We start from the raw sequence: 20898 nt of genomic DNA, 5'->3' as shown, positions 1-20898 counted from the left end.
AAAGAATATGTATTTAATTAAAAACTCTGTATTCATCTAAAGGGTATAACAAGAAGGGTGAGCTTCCTGCTCCAAAATGAAATGACCAAAATAAATGTATTTCTCTGCAATTACAAACTCTGTGTAAACAGTCTTGGTGTCAAAATAAAGCTAACGCTGGTGAGATGTCATCAGAGCTGTAAATATTACTGCAGATGTTACTATGTCAAAGTTACTGTGACTCAAACATAGAAAAATGTCTTTTTCATTTCCCTCACCTAATTTTTCAAAGTATTTTATAGCATATAACACCTTTGAAAATATGCTTTGGTTCCCATTTAACGCCAGAACATCATAAATCAAAATATGGATATTACCTGTCCACAGATTCATGGTGACGTAACTGCTCTTTTAACTGTTTGGTGTCTTTGCTTTGTTTGGTGTTTGTAGAAATGGTTTACATGAGCTTTTAGCTGAGACTCAGAGGTTTCTGTGGACACTACTCATGTCAGCACTTATATTTCTGACCTCGTGTTATAATCGATTAAACGCGATCTCCTCCCTTTTGCCCCCATTTTTGATGGTGTGGGTACAAATGATCAGGCATGACATTCTCATAATAAATCAGATAAGATACTGCAAATAGTTAATCCTGCATTTGTGTGATTGAAAAGTGTGTGCAATGACACTGTTTTAAAGATTTAGCCTAAATCATTTTGGCGTGAATGAGCCTAAACATGATGACCGGACTAGTGACACCATATCACCTGTGACACACACACACACGCACGTATGACTTTGCCAGTTTCAGCTGAAACAATTTCAGTGTTTCAAACCATGTTCCAGAGTTTTTAGTTCACCGTTCATGAGGTTTCAAGAAGAAAATGAAAGACAGATCTGAATGTTTGAAAGTGTTTTGGAAAAACTCTGTAAAGATTAGATGAACAATACTCAAAGGATAAATTCAACTGTTTTATTTTGTTAGATAAGTTGAAAAAAAAGTTAAACAAGCAAGTAAATAACGAAACAAGGTTAAATGAGGTAAGAACAAAAAGTTAACAAGCAAATAAAGAAACAAGGTTAAATGAAGTAAGAGCAAAAAGTTAACAAGTAAATAAAGAAACAAGGTTAAATGAGGTAAGAGCAAAAAGTTAACAAGTAAATAAAGAAACAAGGTTAAATGAGGTAAGAAGAAAAAGTTAACAAGCAAATAAAGAAACAAGGTTAAATGAGGTAAGAGCAAAAAGTTAACAAGCAAATAAAGAAACAAGGTTAAATGAGGTAAGAGCAAAAAGTTAACAAGTAAATAAAGAAACAAGGTTAAATGAGGTAAGAGCAAAAAGTTAACAAGTAAATAACGAAACAAGGTTAAATGAGGTAAGAACAAAAAGTTAACAAGCAAATAAAGAAACAAGGTTAAATGAGGTAAGAGCAAAAAGTTAACAAGTAAATAAAGAAACAAGGTTAAATGAGGTAAGAACAAAAAGTTAACAAGTAAATAAAGAAACAAGGTTAAATGAGGTAAGAGCAAAAAGTTAACAAGCAAATAAAGAAACAAGGTTAAATGAAGTAAGAGCAAAAAGTTAACAAGTAAATAAAGAAACAAGGCAGAGGAGAGAAACCCCAACAATCCCCTCTGAGCAAGCACTAGGCGACAGTGGGGAGGAAAAACTGCCTTTAAACGGGCAGAAACCTCCGGCAGAACCAGGCTCAGGAGGGGGCAGTCAACTGCCGGGACTGGTTGGGGGGGTGAACAGAGGTGGAGCAAGACGAGGCTACATCAGTTGAAGAAGCAGTATTGTCCCTCTTCCGGAAAAAGCTGAAGAATCTTTTCTTCTTTTTCATGGACTTTTCCACGAGCCCCTTTTTCTCCAGGATGAGGGTTCTCAACTCATGGATGGTTTCGGTGTTTTGCTCCTCAAGTTTCTTGCATGTTTGTTCCACCTGTTCTAATGTTGCTCGTGTTTCTTCAAGCTGTTCTTTGAGCTCTTTGGATGTTGCCTCCTGTGTCAGCTTTGCCTTCTGCAGGTCTGCATTTCTCACTTGATCTTCTTTGTGCAGGCCTTCTAGCTGCTCATTTCTTTTCTGGGTGTCGCGGAGCGTACACTGCAGGTCTTCATGCATTTTGTCTTGCTTTTGCTTTTGCGCCTGCATTTCTGTGTTTTCCCGCTTCAAGTTGTTGAATTCCAACAATATCCCCTTAATGAGCTCTGAGTTGTTTTTGGCCATTTGATCGATCCTTTTCTGCATCTGTGAGCATCGTTTTTCCAGAGTTTCCTTTTCTCCCTGCAGCTCACTTGTTTTGACCTTCAGTTCATTACAGAATCCTTGCAACTTTTGATTTTTACTCTCAAAGTCCTTGATAGTGCACTTTTCTTCTGACAGTCTTTCTTGCTGTTGCTCCTTCTCTTGAAGAAGGTCTTTATTTTTTTCTTCAGCTTCATCAAGCTTTCTTTGGAGCAGGTGATTCTGTTGGTCCATGTATTGGAGATCCCACTCTAGCTTATCAATCGTGGCTTTCCTGCCTTGAAGCTGCTCGGACATTTCTTTCACTTCAGCGCTCTTTTGCTTGTTTTCTTTGATGAGGAATACAATCTGCTCTCTGGCTTGAGCAAACTTGATCCCCCAGCCCTCATTAATAATGTTGATGTCGGGCTGGCGCTGTAGTGTTTCTTCCAGGTGTTTGTTTTGTGCTTCCATCTGTAAGCACTTCTTCTCCAGGTGAACTTTTTCTTTTTCAAGTTGTTGAATTTTGTTCTGGAGATGGTTGTTTTCACTCCTACTCTCCTGTAATGCCCTTTGGGTGGATAAGAGGCCATTTGGAGAAGTTGGCCGGCCACGCAAGGAAGGAGAGGCGGCGTAATCGTTTTGTCTCGGTTGCCGTAATCTTGGATACATGCTGGCGTTTGTATCCGATGACTCTGAGAGGTTTCCGAATGTTTCTGTAGTGAACGTTTGAAAGCTGCGAACACGAAGGCTGCGAAGTAACGAACTAAAAATTGCTGTTTGTCACCCCTATTTAAGGAAAAACTTCCTTGTGACATCATCACTCCTAAGCCAATCAGGTTGTCACATGACATTCTGGAATGTGGAATGGGGATATATATATATTTTTTTAAACAGTTTTCAAATTTAACTTAATATTTAAGTGTTTCTTACTTGACCTGCTTAGTCGATTAAAAAGTTAATTGCCACGAACACCCCTAATGTTATATAACAGACCACAGAAAAAAGACAGCTTTTTTCTGCGTGACAGAGCTATAATAAATGTTTTGTTTTTTTAATGATCCTACTTTTTATAAAAGGGAACATTATTTAAAGAATATGTATTTAATTAAAAAACTCTGTATTCATCTAAAGGGTATAACAAGAAGGGTGAGCTTCCTGCTCCAAAATGAAATGACCAAAATAAATGTATTTCTCTGCAATTACAAACTCTGTGTAAACAGTCTTGGTGTCAAAATAAAGCTAACGCTGGTGAGATGTCATCAGAGCTGTAAATATTACTGCAGATGTTACTATGTCAAAGTTACTGTGACTCAAACATAGAAAAATGTCTTTTTCATTTCCCTCACCTAATTTTTCAAAGTATTTTATAGCATATAACACCTTTGAAAATATGCTTTGGTTCCCATTTAACTCCAGAACATCATAAATCAAAATATGGATATTACCTGTCCACAGATTCATGGTGACGTAACTGCTCTTTTAACTGTTTGGTGTCTTTGCTTTGTTTGGTGTTTGTAGAAATGGTTTACATGAGCTTTTAGCTGAGACTCAGAGGTTTCTGTGGACACTACTCATGTCAGCACTTATATTTCTGACCTCGTGTTATAATCGATTAAACGCGATCTCCTCCCTTTTGCCCCCATTTTTGATGGTGTGGGTACAAATGATCAGGCATGACATTCTCATAATAAATCAGATAAGATACTGCAAATAGTTAATCCTGCATTTGTGTGATTGAAAAGTGTGTGCAATGACACTGTTTTAAAGATTTAGCCTAAATCATTTTGGCGTGAATGAGCCTAAACATGATGACCGGACTAGTGACACCATATCACCTGTGACACACACACACGCACGTATGACTTTGCCAGTTTCAGCTGAAACAATTTCAGTGTTTCAAACCATGTTCCAGAGTTTTTAGGTCACCGTTCATGAGGTTTCAAGAAGAAAATGAAAGACAGATCTGAATGTTTGAAAGTGTTTTGGAAAAACTCTGTAAAGATTAGATGAACAATACTCAAAGGATAAATTCAACTGTTTTATTTTGTTAGATAAGTTGAAAAAAAAGTTAAACAAGCAAGTAAATAACGAAACAAGGTTAAATGAGGTAAGAACAAAAAGTTAACAAGTAAATAAAGAAACAAGGTTAAATGAGGTAAGAGCAAAAAGTTAACAAGTAAATAAAGAAACAAGGCAGAGGAGAGAAACCCCAACAATCCCCTCTGAGCAAGCACTAGGCGACAGTGGGGAGGAAAAACTGCCTTTAAACGGGCAGAAACCTCCGGCAGAACCAGGCTCAGGAGGGGGCAGTCAACTGCCGGGACTGGTTGGGGGGGTGAACAGAGGTGGAGCAAGACGAGGCTACATCAGTTGAAGAAGCAGTATTGTCCCTCTTCCGGAAAAAGCTGAAGAATCTTTTCTTCTTTTTCATGGACTTTTCCACGAGCGCCTTTTTCTCCAGGATGAGGGTTCTCAACTCATGGATGGTTTCTGTGTTTTGCCTCTCTAGTTTCTTGCATGTTTGTTCCACCTGTTCTAATGTTGCTTGTGTTTCTTCAAGCTTTTCTTTGAGGTCTTTGGATGTTGCCTCCTGTGTCAGCTTTGCCTTCTGCAGGTCTGCATTTCTCACTTGATCTTCTTTGTGCAGGCCTTCTAGCTGCTCATTTCTTTTCTGGGTGTCGCGGAGCGTACACTGCAGGTCTTCATGCATTTTGTCTTGCTTTTGCTTTTGCGCCTGCATTTCTGTGTTTTCCCGCTTCAAGTTGTTGAATTCCAACAATATCCCCTTAATGAGCTCTGAGTTGTTTTTGGCCATTTGATCGATCCTTTTCTGCATCTGTGAGCATCGTTTTTCCAGAGTTTCCTTTTCTCCCTGCAGCTCACTTGTTTTGACCTTCAGTTCATTACAGAATCCTTGCAACTTTTGATTTTTACTCTCAAAGTCCTTGATAGTGCACTTTTCTTCTGACAGTCTTTCTTGCTGTTGCTCCTTCTCTTGAAGAAGGTCTTTATTTTTTTCTTCAGCTTCATCAAGCTTTCTTTGGAGCAGGTGATTCTGTTGGTCCATGTATTGGAGATCCCACTCTAGCTTATCAATCGTGGCTTTCCTGCCTTGAAGCTGCTCGGACATTTCTTTCACTTCAGCGCTCTTTTGCTTGTTTTCTTTGATGAGGAATACAATCTGCTCTCTGGCTTGAGCAAACTTGATCCCCCAGCCCTCATTAATAATGTTGATGTCGGGCTGGCGCTGTAGTGTTTCTTCCAGGTGTTTGTTTTGTGCTTCCATCTGTAAGCACTTCTTCTCCAGGTGAACTTTTTCTTTTTCAAGTTGTTGAATTTTGTTCTGGAGATGGTTGTTTTCACTCCTACTCTCCTGTAATGCCCTTTGGGTGGATAAGAGGCCATTTGGAGAAGTTGGCCGGCCACGCAAGGAAGGAGAGGCGGCGTAATCGTTTTGTCTCGGTTGCCGTAATCTTGGATACATGCTGGCGTTTGTATCCGATGACTCTGAGAGGTTTCCGAATGTTTCTGTAGTGAACGTTTGAAAGCTGCGAACACGAAGGCTGCGAAGTAACGAACTAAAAATTGCTGTTTGTCACCCCTATTTAAGGAAAAACTTCCTTGTGACATCATCACTCCTAAGCCAATCAGGTTGTCACATGACATTCTGGAATGTGGAATGGGGATATATATATATTTTTTTAAACAGTTTTCAAATTTAACTTAATATTTAAGTGTTTCTTACTTGACCTGCTTAGTCGATTAAAAAGTTAATTGCCACGAACACCCCTAATGTTATATAACAGACCACAGAAAAAAGACAGCTTTTTTCTGCGTGACAGAGCTATAATAAATGTTTTGTTTTTTTAATGATCCTACTTTTTATAAAAGGGAACATTATTTAAAGAATATGTATTTAATTAAAAAACTCTGTATTCATCTAAAGGGTATAACAAGAAGGGTGAGCTTCCTGCTCCAAAATGAAATGACCAAAATAAATGTATTTCTCTGCAATTACAAACTCTGTGTAAACAGTCTTGGTGTCAAAATAAAGCTAACACTGGTGAGATGTCATCAGAGCTGTAAATATTACTGCAGATGTTACTATGTCAAAGTTACTGTGACTCAAACATAGAAAAATGTCTTTTTCATTTCCCTCACCTAATTTTTCAAAGTATTTTATAGCATATAACACCTTTGAAAATATGCTTTGGTTCCCATTTAACTCCAGAACATCATAAATCAAAATATGGATATTACCTGTCCACAGATTCATGGTGACGTAACTGCTCTTTTAACTGTTTGGTGTCTTTGCTTTGTTTGGTGTTTGTAGAAATGGTTTACATGAGCTTTTAGCTGAGACTCAGAGGTTTCTGTGGACACTACTCATGTCAGCACTTATATTTCTGACCTCGTGTTATAATCGATTAAACGCGATCTCCTCCCTTTTGCCCCCATTTTTGATGGTGTGGGTACAAATGATCAGGCATGACATTCTCATAATAAATCAGATAAGATACTGCAAATAGTTAATCCTGCATTTGTGTGATTGAAAAGTGTGTGCAATGACACTGTTTTAAAGATTTAGCCTAAATCATTTTGGCGTGAATGAGCCTAAACATGATGACCGGACTAGTGACACCATATCACCTGTGACACACACACACGCACGTATGACTTTGCCAGTTTCAGCTGAAACAATTTCAGTGTTTCAAACCATGTTCCAGAGTTTTTAGGTCACCGTTCATGAGGTTTCAAGAAGAAAATGAAAGACAGATCTGAATGTTTGAAAGTGTTTTGGAAAAACTCTGTAAAGATTAGATGAACAATACTCAAAGGATAAATTCAACTGTTTTATTTTGTTAGAGAAGTTGAAAAAAAAGTTAAACAAGCAAGTAAATAACGAAACAAGGTTAAATGAGGTAAGAACAAAAAGTTAACAAGCAAATAAAGAAACAAGGTTAAATGAGGTAAGAACAAAAAGTTAACAAGTAAATAAAGAAACAAGGTTAAATGAGGTAAGAACAAAAAGTTAACAAGCAAATAAAGAAACAAGGTTAAATGAAGTAAGAGCAAAAAGTTAACAAGTAAATAAAGAAACAAGGTTAAATGAAGTAAGAGCAAAAAGTTAACAAGCAAATAAAGAAACAAGGTTAAATGAAGTAAGAGCAAAAAGTTAACAAGTAAATAAAGAAACAAGGTTAAATGAGGTAAGAACAAAAAGTTAACAAGCAAATAAAGAAACAAGGTTAAATGAAGTAAGAGCAAAAAGTTAACAAGTAAATAAAGAAACAAGGTTAAATGAAGTAAGAGCAAAAAGTTAACAAATAAATAAAGAAACAAGGCAGAGGAGAGAAACCCCAACAATCCCCTCTGAGCAAGCACTAGGCGACAGTGGGGAGGAAAAACTGCCTTTAAACGGGCAGAAACCTCCGGCAGAACCAGGCTCAGGAGGGGGCAGTCAACTGCCGGGACTGGTTGGGGGGGTGAACAGAGGTGGAGCAAGACGAGGCTACATCAGTTGAAGAAGCAGTATTGTCCCTCTTCCGGAAAAAGCTGAAGAATCTTTTCTTCTTTTTCATGGACTTTTCCACGAGCCCCTTTTTCTCCAGGATGAGGGTTCTCAACTCATGGATGGTTTCGGTGTTTTGCTCCTCAAGTTTCTTGCATGTTTGTTCCACCTGTTCTAATGTTGCTCGTGTTTCTTCAAGCTGTTCTTTGAGCTCTTTGGATGTTGCCTCCTGTGTCAGCTTTGCCTTCTGCAGGTCTGCATTTCTCACTTGATCTTCTTTGTGCAGGCCTTCTAGCTGCTCATTTCTTTTCTGGGTGTCGCGGAGCGTACACTGCAGGTCTTCATGCATTTTGTCTTGCTTTTGCTTTTGCGCCTGCATTTCTGTGTTTTCCCGCTTCAAGTTGTTGAATTCCAACAATATCCCCTTAATGAGCTCTGAGTTGTTTTTGGCCATTTGATCGATCCTTTTTTGCATCTGTGAGCATCGTTTTTCCAGAGTTTCCTTTTCTCCCTGCAGCTCACTTGTTTTGACCTTCAGTTCATTACAGAATCCTTGCAACTTTTGATTTTTACTCTCAAAGTCCTTGATAGTGCACTTTTCTTCTGACAGTCTTTCTTGCTGTTGCGCCTTCTCTTGAAGAAGGTCTTTATTTTTTTCTTCAGCTTCATCAAGCTTTCTTTGGAGCAGGTGATTCTGTTGGTCCATGTATTGGAGATCCCACTCTAGCTTATCAATCGTGGCTTTCCTGCCTTGAAGCTGCTCGGACATTTCTTTCACTTCAGCGCTCTTTTGCTTGTTTTCTTTGATGAGGAATACAATCTGCTCTCTGGCTTGAGCAAACTTGATCCCCCAGCCCTCATTAATAATGTTGATGTCGGGCTGGCGCTGTAGTGTTTCTTCCAGGTGTTTGTTTTGTGCTTCCATTTGTAAGCACTTCTTCTCCAGGTGAACTTTTTCTTTTTCAAGTTGTTGAATTTTGTTCTGGAGATGGTTGTTTTCACTCCTACTCTCCTGTAATGCCCTTTGGGTGGATAAGAGGCCATTTGGAGAAGTTGGCCGGCCACGCAAGGAAGGAGAGGCGGCGTAATCGTTTTGTCTCGGTTGCCGTAATCTTGGATACATGCTGGCGTTTGTATCCGATGACTCTGAGAGGTTTCCGAATGTTTCTGTAGTGAACGTTTGAAAGCTGCGAACACGAAGGCTGCGAAGTAACGAACTAAAAATTGCTGTTTGTCACCCCTATTTAAGGAAAAACTTCCTTGTGACATCATCACTCCTAAGCCAATCAGGTTGTCACATGACATTCTGGAATGTGGAATGGGGATATATATATTTTTTTAAACAGTTTTCAAATTTAACTTAATATTTAAGTGTTTCTTACTTGACCTGCTTAGTCGATTAAAAAGTTAATTGCCACGAACACCCCTAATGTTATATAACAGACCACAGAAAAAAGACAGCTTTTTTCTGCGTGACAGAGCTATAATAAATGTTTTGTTTTTTTAATGATCCTACTTTTTATAAAAGGGAACATTATTTAAAGAATATGTATTTAATTAAAAAACTCTGTATTCATCTAAAGGGTATAACAAGAAGGGTGAGCTTCCTGCTCCAAAATGAAATGACCAAAATAAATGTATTTCTCTGCAATTACAAACTCTGTGTAAACAGTCTTGGTGTCAAAATAAAGCTAACGCTGGTGAGATGTCATCAGAGCTGTAAATATTACTGCAGATGTTACTATGTCAAAGTTACTGTGACTCAAACATAGAAAAATGTCTTTTTCATTTCCCTCACCTAATTTTTCAAAGTATTTTATAGCATATAACACCTTTGAAAATATGCTTTGGTTCCCATTTAACTCCAGAACATCATAAATCAAAATATGGATATTACCTGTCCACAGATTCATGGTGACGTAACTGCTCTTTTAACTGTTTGGTGTCTTTGCTTTGTTTGGTGTTTGTAGAAATGGTTTACATGAGCTTTTAGCTGAGACTCAGAGGTTTCTGTGGACACTACTCATGTCAGCACTTATATTTCTGACCTCGTGTTATAATCGATTAAACGCGATCTCCTCCCTTTTGCCCCCATTTTTGATGGTGTGGGTACAAATGATCAGGCATGACATTCTCATAATAAATCAGATAAGATACTGCAAATAGTTAATCCTGCATTTGTGTGATTGAAAAGTGTGTGCAATGACACTGTTTTAAAGATTTAGCCTAAATCATTTTGGCGTGAATGAGCCTAAACATGATGACCGGACTAGTGACACCATATCACCTGTGACACACACACACGCACGTATGACTTTGCCAGTTTCAGCTGAAACAATTTCAGTGTTTCAAACCATGTTCCAGAGTTTTTAGGTCACCGTTCATGAGGTTTCAAGAAGAAAATGAAAGACAGATCTGAATGTTTGAAAGTGTTTTGGAAAAACTCTGTAAAGATTAGATGAACAATACTCAAAGGATAAATTCAACTGTTTTATTTTGTTAGATAAGTTGAAAAAAAAGTTAAACAAGCAAGTAAATAACGAAACAAGGTTAAATGAGGTAAGAACAAAAAGTTAACAAGTAAATAAAGAAACAAGGTTAAATGAGGTAAGAACAAAAAGTTAACAAGCAAATAAAGAAACAAGGTTAAATGAAGTAAGAGCAAAAAGTTAACAAGTAAATAAAGAAACAAGGCAGAGGAGAGAAACCCCAACAATCCCCTCTGAGCAAGCACTAGGCGACAGTGGGGAGGAAAAACTGCCTTTAAACGGGCAGAAACCTCCGGCAGAACCAGGCTCAGGAGGGGGCAGTCAACTGCCGGGACTGGTTGGGGGGGTGAACAGAGGTGGAGCAAGACGAGGCTACATCAGTTGAAGAAGCAGTATTGTCCCTCTACCGGAAAAAGCTGAAGAATCTTTTCTTCTTTTTCATGGACTTTTCCACGAGCCCCTTTTTCTCCAGGATGAGGGTTCTCAACTCATGGATGGTTTCGGTGTTTTGCTCCTCAAGTTTCTTGCATGTTTGTTCCACCTGTTCTAATGTTGCTTGTGTTTCTTCAAGCTGTTCTTTGAGCTCTTTGGATGTTGCCTCCTGTGTCAGCTTTGCCTTCTGCAGGTCTGCATTTCTCACTTGATCTTCTTTGTGCAGGCCTTCTAGCTGCTCATTTCTTTTCTGGGTGTCGCGGAGCGTACACTGCAGGTCTTCATGCATTTTGTCTTGCTTTTGCTTTTGCGCCTGCATTTCTGTGTTTTCCCGCTTCAAGTTGTTGAATTCCAACAATATCCCCTTAATGAGCTCTGAGTTGTTTTTGGCCATTTGATCGATCCTTTTCTGCATCTGTGAGCATCGTTTTTCCAGAGTTTCCTTTTCTCCCTGCAGCTCACTTGTTTTGACCTTCAGTTCATTACAGAATCCTTGCAACTTTTGATTTTTACTCTCAAAGTCCTTGATAGTGCACTTTTCTTCTGACAGTCTTTCTTGCTGTTGCTCCTTCTCTTGAAGAAGGTCTTTATTTTTTTCTTCAGCTTCATCAAGCTTTCTTTGGAGCAGGTGATTCTGTTGGTCCATGTATTGGAGATCCCACTCTAGCTTATCAATCGTGGCTTTCCTGCCTTGAAGCTGCTCGGACATTTCTTTCACTTCAGCGCTCTTTTGCTTGTTTTCTTTGATGAGGAATACAATCTGCTCTCTGGCTTGAGCAAACTTGATCCCCCAGCCCTCATTAATAATGTTGATGTCGGGCTGGCGCTGTAGTGTTTCTTCCAGGTGTTTGTTTTGTGCTTCCATCTGTAAGCCCTTCTTCTCCAGGTGAACTTTTTCTTTTTCAAGTTGTTGAATTTTGTTCTGGAGATGGTTGTTTTCACTCCTACTCTCCTGTAATGCCCTTTGGGTGGATAAGAGGCCATTTGGAGAAGTTGGCCGGCCACGCAAGGAAGGAGAGGCGGCGTAATCGTTTTGTCTCGGTTGCCGTAATCTTGGATACATGCTGGCGTTTGTATCCGATGACTCTGAGAGGTTTCCGAATGTTTCTGTAGTGAACGTTTGAAAGCTGCGAACACGAAGGCTGCGAAGTAACGAACTAAAAATTGCTGTTTGTCACCCCTATTTAAGGAAAAACTTCCTTGTGACATCATCACTCCTAAGCCAATCAGGTTGTCACATGACATTCTGGAATGTGGAATGGGGATATGTTTTTTTTTAAACAGTTTTCAAATTTAACTTAATATTTAAGTGTTTCTTACTTGACCCGCTTAGTCGATTAAAAAGTTAATTGCCACGAACACCCCTAATGTTATATAACAGACCACAGAAAAAAGACAGCTTTTTTCTGTGTGACAGAGCTATAATAAATGTTTTGTTTTTTTAATGATCCTACTTTTTATAAAAGGGAACATTATTTAAAGAATATGTATTTAATTAAAAAACTCTGTATTCATCTAAAGGGTATAACAAGAAGGGTGAGCTTCCTGCTCCAAAATGAAATGACCAAAATAAATGTATTTCTCTGCAATTACAAACTCTGTGTAAACAGTCTTGGTGTCAAAATAAAGCTAACGCTGGTGAGATGTCATCAGAGCTGTAAATATTACTGCAGATGTTACTATGTCAAAGTTACTGTGACTCAAACATAGAAAAATGTCTTTTTCATTTCCCTCACCTAATTTTTCAAAGTATTTTATAGCATATAACACCTTTGAAAATATGCTTTGGTTCCCATTTAACTCCAGAACATCATAAATCAAAATATGGATATTACCTGTCCACAGATTCATGGTGACGTAACTGCTCTTTTAACTGTTTGGTGTCTTTGCTTTGTTTGGTGTTTGTAGAAATGGTTTACATGAGCTTTTAGCTGAGACTCAGAGGTTTCTGTGGACACTACTCATGTCAGCACTTATATTTCTGACCTCGTGTTATAATCGATTAAACGCGATCTCCTCCCTTTTGCCCCCATTTTTGATGGTGTGGGTACAAATGATCAGGCATGACATTCTCATAATAAATCAGATAAGATACTGCAAATAGTTAATCCTGCATTTGTGTGATTGAAAAGTGTGTGCAATGACACTGTTTTAAAGATTTAGCCTAAATCATTTTGGCGTGAGTGAGCCTAAACATGATGACCGGACTAGTGACACCATATCACCTGTGACACACACACACGCACGTATGACTTTGCCAGTTTCAGCTGAAACAATTTCAGTGTTTCAAACCATGTTCCAGAGTTTTTAGGTCACCGTTCATGAGGTTTCAAGAAGAAAATGAAAGACAGATCTGAATGTTTGAAAGTGTTTTGGAAAAACTCTGTAAAGATTAGATGAACAATACTCAAAGGATAAATTCAACTGTTTTATTTTGTTAGATAAGTTGATAAAAGAGTTAAACAAGCAAGTAAATAAAGAAACAAGGTTAAATGAGGTAAGAACAAAAAGTTAACAAGTAAATAAAGAAACAAGGTTAAATGAGGTAAGAACAAAAAGTTAACAAGTAAATAAAGAAACAAGGCAGAGGAGAGAAACCCCAACAATCCCCTCTGAGCAAGCACTAGGCGACAGTGGGGAGGAAAAACTGCCTTTAAACGGGCAGAAACCTCCGGCAGAACCAGGCTCAGGAGGGGGCAGTCAACTGCCGGGACTGGTTGGGGGGGTGAACAGAGGTGGAGCAAGACGAGGCTACATCAGTTGAAGAAGCAGTATTGTCCCTCTTCCGGAAAAAGCTGAAGAATCTTTTCTTCTTTTTCATGGACTTTTCCACGAGCCCCTTTTTCTCCAGGATGAGGGTTCTCAACTCATGGATGGTTTCGGTGTTTTGCTCCTCAAGTTTCTTGCATGTTTGTTCCACCTGTTCTAATGTTGCTCGTGTTTCTTCAAGCTGTTCTTTGAGCTCTTTGGATGTTGCCTCCTGTGTCAGCTTTGCCTTCTGCAGGTCTGCATTTCTCACTTGATCTTCTTTGTGCAGGCCTTCTAGCTGCTCATTTCTTTTCTGGGTGTCGCGGAGCGTACACTGCAGGTCTTCATGCATTTTGTCTTGCTTTTGCTTTTGCGCCTGCATTTCTGTGTTTTCCCGCTTCAAGTTGTTGAATTCCAACAATATCCCCTTAATGAGCTCTGAGTTGTTTTTGGCCATTTGATCGATCCTTTTCTGCATCTGTGAGCATCGTTTTTCCAGAGTTTCCTTTTCTCCCTGCAGCTCACTTGTTTTGACCTTCAGTTCATTACAGAATCCTTGCAACTTTTGATTTTTACTCTCAAAGTCCTTGATAGTGCACTTTTCTTCTGACAGTCTTTCTTGCTGTTGCTCCTTCTCTTGAAGAAGGTCTTTATTTTTTTCTTCAGCTTCATCAAGCTTTCTTTGGAGCAGGTGATTCTGTTGGTCCATGTATTGGAGATCCCACTCTAGCTTATCAATCGTGGCTTTCCTGCCTTGAAGCTGCTCGGACATTTCTTTCACTTCAGCGCTCTTTTGCTTGTTTTCTTTGATGAGGAATACAATCTGCTCTCTGGCTTGAGCAAACTTGATCCCCCAGCCCTCATTAATAATGTTGATGTCGGGCTGGCGCTGTAGTGTTTCTTCCAGGTGTTTGTTTTGTGCTTCCATCTGTAAGCACTTCTTCTCCAGGTGAACTTTTTCTTTTTCAAGTTGTTGAATTTTGTTCTGGAGATGGTTGTTTTCACTCCTACTCTCCTGTAATGCCCTTTGGGTGGATAAGAGGCCATTTGGAGAAGTTGGCCGGCCACGCAAGGAAGGAGAGGCGGCGTAATCGTTTTGTCTCGGTTGCCGTAATCTTGGATACATGCTGGCGTTTGTATCCGATGACTCTGAGAGGTTTCCGAATGTTTCTGTAGTGAACGTTTGAAAGCTGCGAACACGAAGGCTGCGAAGTAACGAACTAAAAATTGCTGTTTGTCACCCCTATTTAAGGAAAAACTTCCTTGTGACATCATCACTCCTAAGCCAATCAGGTTGTCACATGACATTCTGGAATGTGGAATGGGGATATGTTTTTTTTTAAACAGTTTTCAAATTTAACTTAATATTTAAGTGTTTCTTACTTGACCTGCTTAGTCGATTAAAAAGTTAATTGCCACGAACACCCCTAATGTTATATAACAGACCACAGAAAAAAGACAGCTTTTTTCTGCGTGACAGAGCTATAATAAATGTTTTGTTTTTTTAATGATCCTACTTTTTATAAAAGGGAACATTATTTAAAGAATATGTATTTAATTAAAAACTCTGTATTCATCTAAAGGGTATAACAAGAAGGGTGAGCTTCCTGCTCCAAAATGAAATGACCAAAATAAATGTATTTCTCTGCAATTACAAACTCTGTGTAAACAGTCTTGGTGTCAAAATAAAGCTAACGCTGGTGAGATGTCATCAGAGCTGTAAATATTACTGCAGATGTTACTATGTCAAAGCTACTGTGACTCAAACATAGAAAAATGTCTTTTTCATTTCCCTCACCTAATTTTTCAAAGTATTTTATAGCATATAACACCTTTGAAAATATGCTTTGGTTCCCATTTAACTCCAGAACATCATAAATCAAAATATGGATATTACCTGTCCACAGATTCATGGTGACGTAACTGCTCTTTTAACTGTTTGGTGTCTTTGCTTTGTTTGGTGTTTGTAGAAATGGTTTACATGAGCTTTTAGCTGAGACTCAGAGGTTTCTGTGGACACTACTCATGTCAGCACTTATATTTCTGACCTCGTGTTATAATCGATTAAACGCGATCTCCTCCCTTTTGCCCCCATTTTTGATGGTGTGGGTACAAATGATCAGGCATGACATTCTCATAATAAATCAGATAAGATACTGCAAATAGTTAATCCTGCATTTGTGTGATTGAAAAGTGTGTGCAATGACACTGTTTTAAAGATTTAGCCTAAATCATTTTGGCGTGAATGAGCCTAAACATGATGACCGGACTAGTGACACCATATCACCTGTGACACACACACACGCACGTATGACTTTGCCAGTTTCAGCTGAAACAATTTCAGTGTTTCAAACCATGTTCCAGAGTTTTTAGGTCACCGTTCATGAGGTTTCAAGAAGAAAATGAAAGACAGATCTGAATGTTTGAAAGTGTTTTGGAAAAACTCTGTAAAGATTAGATGAACAATACTCAAAGGATAAATTCAACTGTTTTATTTTGTTAGATAAGTTGAAAAAAAAGTTAAACAAGCAAGTAAACAACGAAACAAGGTTAAATGAGGTAAGAACAAAAAGTTAACAAGCAAATAAAGAAACAAGGTTAAATGAAGTAAGAGCAAAAAGTTAACAAGTAAATAAAGAAACAAGGTTAAATGAGGTAAGAACAAAAAGTTAACAAGCAAATAAAGAAACAAGGTTAAATGAGGTAAGAACAAAAAGTTAACAAGCAAATAAAGAAACAAGGTTAAATGAAGTAAGAGCAAAAAGTTAACAAGTAAATAAAGAAACAAGGTTAAATGAGGTAAGAACAAAAAGTTAACAAGCAAATAAAGAAACAAGGTTAAATGAAGTAAGAGCAAAAAGTTAACAAGTAAATAAAGAAACAAGGCAGAGGAGAGAAACCCCAACAATCCCCTCTGAGCAAGCACTAGGCGACAGTGGGGAGGAAAAACTGCCTTTAAACGGGCAGAAACCTCCGGCAGAACCAGGCTCAGGAGGGGGCAGTCAACTGCCGGGACTGGTTGGGGGGGTGAACAGAGGTGGAGCAAGACGAGGCTACATCAGTTGAAGAAGCAGTATTGTCCCTCTTCCGGAAAAAGCTGAAGAATCTTTTCTTCTTTTTCATGGACTTTTCCACGAGCCCCTTTTTCTCCAGGATGAGGGTTCTCAACTCATGGATGGTTTCGGTGTTTTGCTCCTCAAGTTTCTTGCATGTTTGTTCCACCTGTTCTAATGTTGCTCGTGTTTCTTCAAGCTGTTCTTTGAGCTCTTTGGATGTTGCCTCCTGTGTCAGCTTTGCCTTCTGCAGGTCTGCATTTCTCACTTGATCTTCTTTGTGCAGGCCTTCTAGCTGCTCATTTCTTTTCTGGGTGTCGCGGAGCGTACACTGCAGGTCTTCATGCATTTTGTCTTGCTTTTGCTTTTGCGCCTGCATTTCTGTGTTTTCCCGCTTCAAGTTGTTGAATTCCAACAATATCCCCTTAATGAGCTCTGAGTTGTTTTTGGCCATTTGATCGATCCTTTTCTGCATCTGTGAGCATCGTTTTTCCAGAGTTTCCTTTTCTCCCTGCAGCTCACTTGTTTTGACCTTCAGTTCATTACAGAATCCTTGCAACTTTTGATTTTTACTCTCAAAGTCCTTGATAGTGCACTTTTCTTCTGACAGTCTTTCTTGCTGTTGCTCCTTCTCTTGAAGAAGGTCTTTATTTTTTTCTTCAGCTTCATCAAGCTTTCTTTGGAGCAGGTGATTCTGTTGGTCCATGTATTGGAGATCCCACTCTAGCTTATCAATCGTGGCTTTCCTGCCTTGAAGCTGCTCGGACATTTCTTTCACTTCAGCGCTCTTTTGCTTGTTTTCTTTGATGAGGAATACAATCTGCTCTCTGGCTTGAGCAAACTTGATCCCCCAGCCCTCATTAATAATGTTGATGTCGGGCTGGCGCTGTAGTGTTTCTTCCAGGTGTTTGTTTTGTGCTTCCATTTGTAAGCACTTCTTCTCCAGGTGAACTTTTTCTTTTTCAAGTTGTTGAATTTTGTTCTGGAGATGGTTGTTTTCACTCCTACTCTCCTGTAATGCCCTTTGGGTGGATAAGAGGCCATTTGGAGAAGTTGGCCGGCCACGCAAGGAAGGAGAGGCGGCGTAATCGTTTTGTCTCGGTTGCCGTAATCTTGGATACATGCTGGCGTTTGTATCCGATGACTCTGAGAGGTTTCCGAATGTTTCTGTAGTGAACGTTTGAAAGCTGCGAACACGAAGGCTGCGAAGTAACGAACTAAAAATTGCTGTTTGTCACCCCTATTTAAGGAAAAACTTCCTTGTGACATCATCACTCCTAAGCCAATCAGGTTGTCACATGACATTCTGGAATGTGGAATGGGGATATATATTTTTTTTTAAACAGTTTTCAAATTTAACTTAATATTTAAGTGTTTCTTACTTGACCTGCTTAGTCGATTAAAAAGTTAATTGCCACGAACACCCCTAATGTTATATAACAGACCACAGAAAAAAGACAGCTTTTTTCTGCGTGACAGAGCTATAATAAATGTTTTGTTTTTTTTAATGATCCTACTTTTTATAAAAGGGAACATTATTTAAAGAATATGTATTTAATTAAAAAAACTCTGTATTCATCTAAAGGGTATAACAAGAAGGGTGAGCTTCCTGCTCCAAAATGAAATGACCAAAATAAATGTATTTCTCTGCAATTACAAACTCTGTGTAAACAGTCTTGGTGTCAAAATAAAGCTAACGCTGGTGAGATGTCATCAGAGCTGTAAATATTACTGCAGATGTTACTATGTCAAAGTTACTGTGACTCAAACATAGAAAAATGTCTTTTTCATTTCCCTCACCTAATTTTTCAAAGTATTTTATAGCATATAACACCTTTGAAAATATGCTTTGGTTCCCATTTAACTCCAGAACATCATAAATCAAAATATGGATATTACCTGTCCACAGATTCATGGTGACGTAACTGCTCTTTTAACTGTTTGGTGTCTTTGCTTTGTTTGGTGTTTGTAGAAATGGTTTACATGAGCTTTTAGCTGAGACTCAGAGGTTTCTGTGGACACTACTCATGTCAGCACTTATATTTCTGACCTCGTGTTATAATCGATTAAACGCGATCTCCTCCCTTTTGCCCCCATTTTTGATGGTGTGGGTACAAATGATCAGGCATGACATTCTCATAATAAATCAGATAAGATACTGCAAATAGTTAATCCTGCATTTGTGTGATTGAAAAGTGTGTGCAATGACACTGTTTTAAAGATTTAGCCTAAATCATTTTGGCGTGAATGAGCCTAAACATGATGACCGGACTAGTGACACCATATCACCTGTGACACACACACACGCACGTATGACTTTGCCAGTTTCAGCTGAAACAATTTCAGTGTTTCAAACCATGTTCCAGAGTTTTTAGGTCACCGTTCATGAGGTTTCAAGAAGAAAATGAAAGACAGATCTGAATGTTTGAAAGTGTTTTGGAAAAACTATGTAAAGATTAGATGAACAATACTCAAAGGATAAATTCAACTGTTTTATTTTGTTAGATAAGTTGAAAAAAAAGTTAAACAAGCAAGTAAATAACGAAACAAGGTTAAATGAGGTAAGAACAAAAAGTTAACAAGTAAATAAAGAAACAAGGTTAAATGAGGTAAGAACAAAAAGTTAACAAGTAAATAAAGAAACAAGGTTAAATGAGGTAAGAACAAAAAGTTAACAAGCAAATAAAGAAACAAGGTTAAATGAAGTAAGAGCAAAAAGTTAACAAGTAAATAAAGAAACAAGGCAGAGGAGAGAAACCCCAACAATCCCCTCTGAGCAAGCACTAGGCGACAGTGGGGAGGAAAAACTGCCTTTAAACGGGCAGAAACCTCCGGCAGAACCAGGCTCAGGAGGGGGCAGTCAACTGCCGGGACTGGTTGGGGGGGTGAACAGAGGTGGAGCAAGACGAGGCTACATCAGTTGAAGAAGCAGTATTGTCCCTCTTCCGGAAAAAGCTGAAGAATCTTTTCTTCTTTTTCATGGACTTTTCCACGAGCCCCTTTTTCTCCAGGATGAGGGTTCTCAACTCATGGATGGTTTCGGTGTTTTGCTCCTCAAGTTTCTTGCATGTTTGTTCCACCTGTTCTAATGTTGCTCGTGTTTCTTCAAGCTGTTCTTTGAGCTCTTTGGATGTTGCCTCCTGTGTCAGCTTTGCCTTCTGCAGGTCTGCATTTCTCACTTGATCTTCTTTGTGCAGGCCTTCTAGCTGCTCATTTCTTTTCTGGGTGTCGCGGAGCGTACACTGCAGGTCTTCATGCATTTTGTCTTGCTTTTGCTTTTGCGCCTGCATTTCTGTGTTTTCCCGCTTCAAGTTGTTGAATTCCAACAATATCCCCTTAATGAGCTCTGAGTTGTTTTTGGCCATTTGATCGATCCTTTTCTGCATCTGTGAGCATCGTTTTTCCAGAGTTTCCTTTTCTCCCTGCAGCTCACTTGTTTTGACCTTCAGTTCATTACAGAATCCTTGCAACTTTTGATTTTTACTCTCAAAGTCCTTGATAGTGCACTTTTCTTCTGACAGTCTTTCTTGCTGTTGCTCCTTCTCTTGAAGAAGGTCTTTATTTTTTTCTTCAGCTTCATCAAGCTTTCTTTGGAGCAGGTGATTCTGTTGGTCCATGTATTGGAGATCCCACTCTAGCTTATCAATCGTGGCTTTCCTGCCTTGAAGCTGCTCGGACATTTCTTTCACTTCAGCGCTCTTTTGCTTGTTTTCTTTGATGAGGAATACAATCTGCTCTCTGGCTTGAGCAAACTTGATCCCCCAGCCCTCATTAATAATGTTGATGTCGGGCTGGCGCTGTAGTGTTTCTTCCAGGTGTTTGTTTTGTGCTTCCATTTGTAAGCACTTCTTCTCCAGGTGAACTTTTTCTTTTTCAAGTTGTTGAATTTTGTTCTGGAGATGGTTGTTTTCACTCCTACTCTCCTGTAATGCCCTTTGGGTGGATAAGAGGCCATTTGGAGAAGTTGGCCGGCCACGCAAGGAAGGAGAGGCGGCGTAATCGTTTTGTCTCGGTTGCCGTAATCTTGGATACATGCTGGCGTTTGTATCCGATGACTCTGAGAGGTTTCCGAATGTTTCTGTAGTGAACGTTTGAAAGCTGCGAACACGAAGGCTGCGAAGTAACGAACTAAAAATTGCTGTTTGTCACCCCTATTTAAGGAAAAACTTCCTTGTGACATCATCACTCCTAAGCCAATCAGGTTGTCACATGACATTCTGGAATGTGGAATGGGGATATATATATTTTTTTAAACAGTTTTCAAATTTAACTTAATATTTAAGTGTTTCTTACTTGACCTGCTTAGTCGATTAAAAAGTTAATTGCCACGAACACCCCTAATGTTATATAACAGACCACAGAAAAAAGACAGCTTTTTTCTGCGTGACAGAGCTATAATAAATGTTTTGTTTTTTTAATGATCCTACTTTTTATAAAAGGGAACATTATTTAAAGA

At 38.9% G+C, this 20898-nt stretch overlaps 1 protein-coding gene across 1 annotated transcript in view; it reads right to left on the bottom strand.

The window, feature by feature from the left end:
* Positions 1-20278, bottom strand: part of LOC146637672 (uncharacterized) — a 138538-nt gene extending 118260 nt beyond the window's left edge. Inside the window, exons 1-4 of the mRNA XM_085350409.1 lie at positions 20177-20278; positions 17353-17424; positions 4766-4816; positions 1837-2424 (exon numbers count right to left, since the gene is read on the bottom strand). Coding sequence (XP_085206535.1) covers positions 1837-2424; positions 4766-4816; positions 17353-17424; positions 20177-20278 — 813 coding nt within the window. The remainder of the gene's footprint in view (positions 1-1836; positions 2425-4765; positions 4817-17352; positions 17425-20176) is intronic.
* Between the last annotated feature and the right edge of the window lie 620 nt (positions 20279-20898).

The sequence above is a fragment of the Diplotaxodon limnothrissa genome, linkage group LG3 (genome assembly GCF_057381915.1).
Source record: "Diplotaxodon limnothrissa isolate DT_005_m linkage group LG3, D_limnothrissa_male_GT1.1, whole genome shotgun sequence".
NCBI classification, from domain to species: Eukaryota; Metazoa; Chordata; class Actinopteri; order Cichliformes; family Cichlidae; genus Diplotaxodon; species Diplotaxodon limnothrissa.
The sequence above is the reverse complement of the archived record's forward strand: the minus strand, read 5'-3'. Positions and strand labels throughout refer to the sequence as shown.